General features: G+C 50.4%; 2 protein-coding genes across 6 annotated transcripts in view; both read right to left on the bottom strand.

The window, feature by feature from the left end:
- Window positions 1-188: 188 nt before the first annotated feature.
- Tomm6 (translocase of outer mitochondrial membrane 6) lies at window positions 189-1,910 on the bottom strand. Of its 2 annotated transcripts, none has more exons than XM_015487719.2 (3): window positions 1,444-1,910; window positions 671-775; window positions 189-486 (listed from the first exon to the last, which is right to left on the bottom strand). In XM_015487719.2, the coding sequence occupies exons 1-2, from the start codon at window positions 1,569-1,571 to the stop codon at window positions 679-681; spliced, it is 225 nt and encodes a 74-aa protein (XP_015343205.1). In that variant the 5' UTR covers window positions 1,572-1,910; the 3' UTR covers window positions 189-486; window positions 671-678. The 2 variants fall into 2 exon arrangements, with proteins under 2 accessions (XP_015343205.1, XP_015343206.1); XM_015487720.2 differs by having other exon boundaries at window positions 675-775; window positions 1,444-1,571.
- Window positions 189-6,922, bottom strand: part of Prickle4 (prickle planar cell polarity protein 4) — an 8,908-nt gene continuing 2,174 nt past the window's right edge. For 2 of the 4 annotated variants that reach the window (XM_048805305.1, XM_015487716.2), the window contains exons 2-9: window positions 6,181-6,220; window positions 4,681-4,821; window positions 4,096-4,203; window positions 3,310-3,447; window positions 2,814-3,017; window positions 1,444-2,219; window positions 671-775; window positions 189-486 (exon numbers count right to left, since the gene is read on the bottom strand). In XM_048805305.1, coding sequence (XP_048661262.1) covers window positions 1,680-2,219; window positions 2,814-3,017; window positions 3,310-3,447; window positions 4,096-4,203; window positions 4,681-4,809 — 1,119 coding nt within the window. In that variant the 5' untranslated portion in view covers window positions 4,810-4,821; window positions 6,181-6,220 and the 3' untranslated portion in view covers window positions 189-486; window positions 671-775; window positions 1,444-1,679. Of the gene's footprint in view, window positions 487-670; window positions 776-1,443; window positions 3,018-3,309; window positions 3,448-4,095; window positions 4,204-4,680; window positions 4,822-6,180; window positions 6,221-6,865 lie in introns of those variants that run through there. The other 2 variants (XM_015487717.2, XM_048805306.1) reach the window with 2 other exon arrangements.

Genomic DNA, 6,922 nt, shown 5'->3' with positions numbered 1-6,922 from the left:
GGTTTTTTTTTTTTTTTTTTTTTCCCTTCTTTTAAGAGGCAAACCACCTCCATTGCAATCTGTTTGGGGCTTGTTCCTGTCTTTTTCAAGTGTGAAATATAAATCATGTTTTTATGATTTTTGTAAATCTGGACTTTTTACACCTTGTTTTTGTAAGCAGAAGTTTCTTATTAAAAGAATAAAATGGCTATCTTTGTGTGTGATCTTTATTTCAAATATTTGTTATAACACCATCATTATTCCTTGCAACAAGAGCAAAGATCACCCCCTGCAGAAACTTAGGAACTATGTACAGAATTTTACAGAACAGAGGCAACACTTTGGCAGAGGCTGAATGTTGACCATAGAGTGGAATTCACCGAGGCAAGAGGAAGGTGAAGGTGCCCTCTGAATCCAACTTCAGCTACCATCAGGGCAAACTTGTACCAGTCACAGATTGTACGCTGTTTTTGGAAGGTTTGGGTGCAGCACAGGAATTCCATTTATCTGCAGTAGGATCATAGGACAACAGGTGGCATTAGAAATAGAAAACCAGTTAAGAAAGATTTAGAAAAGCTAAGGATTTTACATCAAGATTCTTTACTACATTTCATGAAGAGGTGATGTAAATTATTGCTTCTCCTAACCTCTGGAACTTCTAAGATAGGCAGAGGGGTGGTTAAGTGCTCACCTACTTGGCTAAACCCCTGGCTGAGGTGCCATTAGGTCAATGTCACTCAAGTTCCTGGCCAGCCAAACTCCCGCAGCAAAGAGTCCCAAGTTCAGGATCAAGTTCCTGGATAGAGAATATATTTCATTAACCCTGTAGTCATTGAGTCACCTGTACGGCTAACAAAATAAAATATAAGAAGCAGGGCGCGGTGGCGCACTCCAGTAATCCCAGCGGCTGGTGAGGCAGAGCGGTGGGGGCTGGGCCGAGACAAGGAGGATCGCCAGTTCAAAGCCAGCCTCAGCAACCTCAGCAATGGCGAGGTGCTAAGTAACTCAGTGATCGAGTGCCCCTGAGTTCAATCCCCAGTATGTGTGTGTGTGTGTGTATATATATATATATAAAGTAAAAAGCTAATCATTTCCTGATGCATTGATAAATGGTTATTACATGGTATCGTTGCCCAATACCCACATGAGAACCTAGGATTCGCCTCTGTTCCTAAAGAGCAAGATCAATTGCAAAGGCCAATTAGGCACTCGACCAGGGCTGAAAAGCCTGTTAGTGTGTGGACGCCACCTGCTCCCCGTTCCCCTCGTCAGGGCGTACTAGCCACGTGATATACCGATTTTCCCACATGGGAATCCTCCCGGTTAAGAACCTCAGCAAAGCACATTCAGAGGTACTTAGCGCTACTACGTTGGCAACGTACAAAACCGGACGCCAGCCTCGCCGAGAGGGGGAAATTCAGGTGTACACGGGCTAGAGGGACCAAGCTCTCCGGGCTCAGTTACCTCCGGAAATCATTCCTATCGGTGGCAAAGCGGTAGACTCCCCGAAGCCAGTCTCCTACGTTGTCCGGAATTTCAGGGGCTTCATTTGCCGACCCGGCAGCGCTCACCGTAACGCCGCTGGAAGCCATTAATACTTTCGATGTCGGCACTGCACTTGGAAGACCAACCGTACAGGCGTCCGCCACACGCAACTTCCGGCCTGGCGCTTCCGCCCACAGGTAGAGGGCGCTGTCGCTCTAGCTTGCCTCTAACCGCCGATGGCCACTCTGCGGCTGCGCTTCCACTAGCGCCGGGAGGTGGGGAGTACACGGCCCAACTCTACCGTGCCCTCCGTCTTGTCCCACCAGACTTCCGGCTCCGCAGTCAGTCATCACCACACGTGCTAAATTATCATTTCGATGGCTCAGGATGAGGGTGCTGGGGATGAGGGCTAGTTTAGGAGGGAAGGCGCTGCTGGAGGAATGGGACGGCGTGGAACTGGGGCGAGGGTCCCGCCCGGGAGAACCCCCTCCTCTACCCAGCCCAAGCCACCACTCCCTCCCGCATTGATCTGCACCTACTCTTCCCTTACCAAGGGACGCCCGCCCTTCCAGTGTCCCCGCCAGGCTCAAGCCCGCATCTGAGTAGCGGCTCTCAAAGCAACTGGGGCAGTAGGGGCTGCCCCCCGGCAGGGCATAATGTCCTCCGCGGAGGGGCCCAGCGCAGCCCTGGCAGCAGAAGTGATTCTCGTGCCAGCGCCGTCCCTCTGCCTCTGTGCAGCGCCGGGAGAAGATCAACTGGGAGAGGGAGAGGGAAATAGTCCATTCATTCATTCACCCATTAATTCATCCAATAACCACGCCTTATACCTAGTTAACGCTAAAGCACGTCCACAGACATTTCCATTTGATGTACTTCGTCACTCTTAGACGCGTGTGGACTGATTGGCTTAGCCAGGATCCCCAGCTAGCAGGTGGCAGAGTCAGAAGTTCAACCCTGGGCTCCTGGACTCCCAACCCAGGGCTGGGCCTTGCCTCTTATGCTGACATTAAGGGTCTTTCTAGCATGATTAAGCATAGCACTGAGCATCACACACGCTGAGATGAATATCCAAAATATTCATTCCCTGCTCCAGAGAAATCTCTTGAGTCCAAAAATTTTGAGGGACTCTGCTTGTGATGGGGGGGGGGCACAGATAAAGGCAGTGGGTCTCACATGACCAGAGCTCAAGTGAAAACCCCCGTTGGATGGTCTGGCTGGTTCCTAGTTCTCCCTACCCCACCCTGCAATACTGGGTCAGGCTACAGCCCATAGAATATCTGTCTCCTTACATCCAGTTATTTTGGGCTTTGGGCAGTATCCCCCTCCTCTCCCTCCCCTCAGTGTTATACCTGGTCACAAGCTGGGCATCGTGGCCGCAGCAACTCAGCATGATGACGACCACAGTAGAGATGCCCATCATGGTAGAAGTAGATGAGGTTTATCAGGGCCTGGCCACAGGCCTGGCAAGTGAAGCAAGGCCGGTGCCAGCAGCACTGCTCGCCTGCTGGGGCTGCAAACACGCTGTACTCTCCAGGCTTCAGCTGCTCCCTGCACTGCCGGGTGGGGACACTGGGCAGGTCACAGTCACAGTCTGAACCAACCTTCCAGCTTTCCTTCTGGCTTCCATTGCAATCCCAACCTAACTTGTTTTATGCCCTGGCAGGCCCACCCCCTCTGCAGTCTCCACCAAGAACTCCCAGACTTGGTTTCCCTTTGTCCCTAAGGTGCTAAATTGCCCATCCCTAAGCCCTGTCTCCTCAGAGTCCCAGAAGCTAGCCCCTTCTGTAGAAGTGAGAGGGCAAGGAGTGGAGAAAGGAAAAGGATTGGGGAAGGGGAACTCCATACCTTCTCACAGGTGTGTCCTTCAAGCTGGGGAGTTACCAGGTGGGCCACCCCTTGTCCTAGGGCCTTCTGCTTCCGCTGGACACAGAAGAGCCGCAACTCAGCCAGTTCATCCTCCCCAAGGGCCAGGCAGTAACGTTCCTACAGAAACAGGCCTCTACTATGACTGGGACAGCCCCAGCAGGCAGGACTAAGGTTCAACTAGAGAATTCTAGAAGGCTTAGTTGCTGGGTATGATAGAGCTAGAACCTCAGGAAATAGCATAGATGCACTGAAAAGAGGGGAAAACGATTAAGAAAGTCTACCACTGTCTCACCCTGTTCTCTCCCAGAAAGGTAATAACTCGGGGCCTGACAGCCCCATACCCTGTCACCACATATCTAGGTCCTTGCTCCCAAAAAGCTACAGCTCGGCATCATTTCCTGTTCTTGTGTTTTCTCTATTTCATATGCTTCTGTCTTGCCTCCCAATTGAACTGTAAGCCTTTAAGCTGGGCACATGTAGGACCTCAATAAATACTAAACCACCATGCTCTCTACATTTGTACATTCCATTATTGGTTTCAAAAATTGTTCATGTCCATTTTCTCATTTGCTTTTGAACTAAGCATTGTGGAAGACATGGCAGATGTTATTGCACCCATTATGTAGATGGGAAACTCAGGCTGCAGGGGAATGATTCCCTCTACCCCCCGCCATAGTAGAAGAGCTTTACTTCCCACAGCAAGTAAAGGGGGAGAGAAAAAAGGAGAGAGGCAAACAGAAGGGGAGGTGGAGAAAGAAAACTCACATCACTGTCCTGTGGAGGGAGCTGCTGCAGGAGGGTCTGAAGCCCAGGCCAGTTGGGGACATGATTGGTGTCCTGATGAGGTATGCCCAAGCTCAGGAGTGTAGGACCCTGAGGGAAGACAGCAAAAGAGGAGAGTGGAGCTAGGTCTTATTCTTCCTTTCCCCCTTTCTTCCTCCTCAATGCCATCTCCTCCAACCTAGAGCAGCTTCTAAGCAAACCCCTTACACTAGGATATTCCTTCCAGATCCTCAATGCACAAGGACACAAGTCACTCCTGCATCTGTAATCTGTCTTTATGGAGTCCCCCAAAAGCTTCCCTTCTTGTACTTGAAGCTACCCGCTTTATTCCTTGAGGCCAAAGCCCTCAGGTTGGCTTTGACTACCCAAGCCCTAGGAGAAGTAGTATATATTCATGGGAATGAGTTTATCCACATCCTGAGGGGCTGTAGAGAAAGGAATTCCTGAAGAGGGAAAAGGGCCACAAGAAGTTAGCCACAAGAGAAACTGCCTCCCACTTGATGGGAAGGGAGGAGGTCCAAAGGACAGAGAGCATGTTGGTCTCAGGAAGGGCAATACTTTTACTACCTGAGCAGAGGTATCCTCAGGGTCCTCTTCTGGCAGGTGGCCTGAGTCATCTGAGTTGGCCGAAGGAACTAACTCCCTGGAGATGGGACTGTCCTCTTGGTGGAGCCAGCCAGAGTTCAGCATTGACATTGGTGGCAAGATCTACCCCAAAACAATAAAAGCCACCTCCATTCATTGGGCCCTTATAGTATGCTAGGCAGTGCTGAGTGCTTACAGGCATTATCTCACTCAATCTTGCCAACAACCAGGTGACTTAGGTGGTATTGTTGTCCCCATTTTATATATGGCCAAGCAGAGGATCAGTGAACATGAATGGTATACCCAAGGTCAAACAGCTAGTTAAGTGTCAGAGCCAGATCTCAAGGCGAGGCCTTTCAGCTTGAGTTTCTGAAGTTCAAATTCTGGAGTCTCCCAAGATTGGGTGGAAGGGAAAAGGAGTCCCACAGTGGGAGGAGAGGGCATTTTGCTTTTTTGGTGAGCCCATGGGCACCCCACAACAACCGAATGCTCCCCATTTCTCCATAAACCCATGTCCCTCTCAGCTCATCTAGTCTATAAGCTCTGTAGGACAGAGGAAAACGTTGTGCTTTTATTTATAGCAGCTATTTATTTCTTGTTTTCTTTATTTTTCTTTTGCAGTGCTGGAAATTGAATCCAGGGCCTTGCCCATGCTAGGCAAGTGCTCTACCACTGAGCTGCATCCTCAGCCTCTATGGCAGCAATTTCATTGGATAATCTTAATACATTTCTTTAGACTTCCTTAGCAAGTCCTGATGTGACTGCAGTATCTTGATGGTGAAAAGAAACTACTGAAGTATAATAGAGATGGGCCCTGCCTTCAAAGAATTCATAGGCTAGTGGTGAGACCAGACCAAATGGGACTGGAACGCTGGGCACATCACACACACTGGGGGAAAAAAATTACCATTACCACAGCAGCCAGTGTGCAGTGGTACAGGCTGTGATCCCAGCTATTCAGAAGGCTAAAGCAGGAGAACCACAAGTTCGAGGCCAACCTTGGCAACTTAGCAAGACCCTGTCTCAAAATAAAAAAAGGGGTAGGGACGTAGCTCAGTGGTAAAGTGCCCCTGAGTTCAGTGGAGCTGGTGGTGGGGAGGATTACCATAGCCAATTTTTTTGTTTATTCTGTGCCAGGGACAATTTTAGGATTTTACATAATATAGTCCATCCCTACAATAATCCTATAAAAGTTTCTTTTGTCCCATTTTGCAGCTGAAACAAACTTTAATATGTCCAAGGTCACACTAGAAAGCTAAAGAAAGCTTTAGGAGGAGGTGGCCTCAGAGCTGGATGGAGTCTAACAGCAGCTGGGAATAGGGGGGTAAATATTAAATCTCTGGCCTCTTTTAAGACATGACTTTGGAGTTGGGCCCAGGTTTGGACCATAACAGTTATCAGTGCTTCCCAGGCCTGAATCCTCCTCAGCCCTGTTTCAAATGTCCTGTGCCACCCTTCCCTTCTTTCTGGTTCCACACCCACCTGCTTCCTTCCTGTTCTGTCCTCAGGTCAGGCAGGTTTCCTGTGGAAGACAGCCAGGATGGACTATTCAAACTGGGAGCCAGGAGTAGCAACTTCCCCTAACAGCACTGACCCTGCTCTAGACAGCAAGAAGGGGGACATATGGGACCTCAGAAGGGGATTTGCACTTTCTTCTAGGTTAGCTAATAACTGAAGTTTAGCACGGAATTGTCCGAATTTAGAAACAACGCTCAGATCTTTGTCTCCCACTCTTCCCCCACCTCTACCCAGAGCAGCCTAACTTACCTCCACCTACCACTGGACCCCACCTTACTAACATGCCATATTTCCCCTCCCTCCTCTCCCCAGATGAGCGACAGGGTTGAACCGTCTCTCGCGCCTCCCTGCAGGTGGAACCATGCTCAGGGAGTATAGAAATCCCCAACCCACGCCTGCCTAGAAGGGCAGAGTCCGACAGGCTCTAGGGATTGGCGAGCAGGAGGGAAGGGGTTTCCCCGGACAGTTGGGGGGGGAAGGGGTGGGGAGTGTCCGGTGCCGCCAAGTGCCCTCTCAATAGATCCCAAAGTTTTTCTGCGGGCCCACCCGCAGAGAGGGGATATGGGGTGGTGTGGTTTCCAAGTCTGCTCTGGCTCCTTGTCTGGCTGGTAGCCTAGGGAAGGGGACCGGGACTCCGCCGGGGCCTCACCGCAGCTTCCCGCCGGTGTCCGCGCTGTTCTGGACGGACCCGCCGTCGGACCCTCCC

Source organism: Marmota marmota, unplaced genomic scaffold, assembly GCF_001458135.2.
Source record: "Marmota marmota marmota unplaced genomic scaffold, marMar, whole genome shotgun sequence".
In the NCBI taxonomy this organism is placed as follows: Eukaryota; Metazoa; Chordata; class Mammalia; order Rodentia; family Sciuridae; genus Marmota; species Marmota marmota.
Note: the sequence above shows the minus strand (reverse complement) of the source record. Positions and strands in the feature narration are given on the sequence as shown.

What these genes read in the sequence shown, in the direction of transcription:
- Tomm6 (XM_015487719.2), bottom strand. Translation starts at nt 1,571, where the DNA reads ATGGCTTCCAGCGGCGTTACGGTGAGCGCTGCCGGGTCGGCAAATGAA. An exon ending in GATAGGAATGATTTCCGGAG is followed by an intron (nt 776 to 1,443) that starts GTAACTGAGCCC and finishes TTCTCTATCCAG; the next exon opens with GAACTTGATCCTGAACTTGG.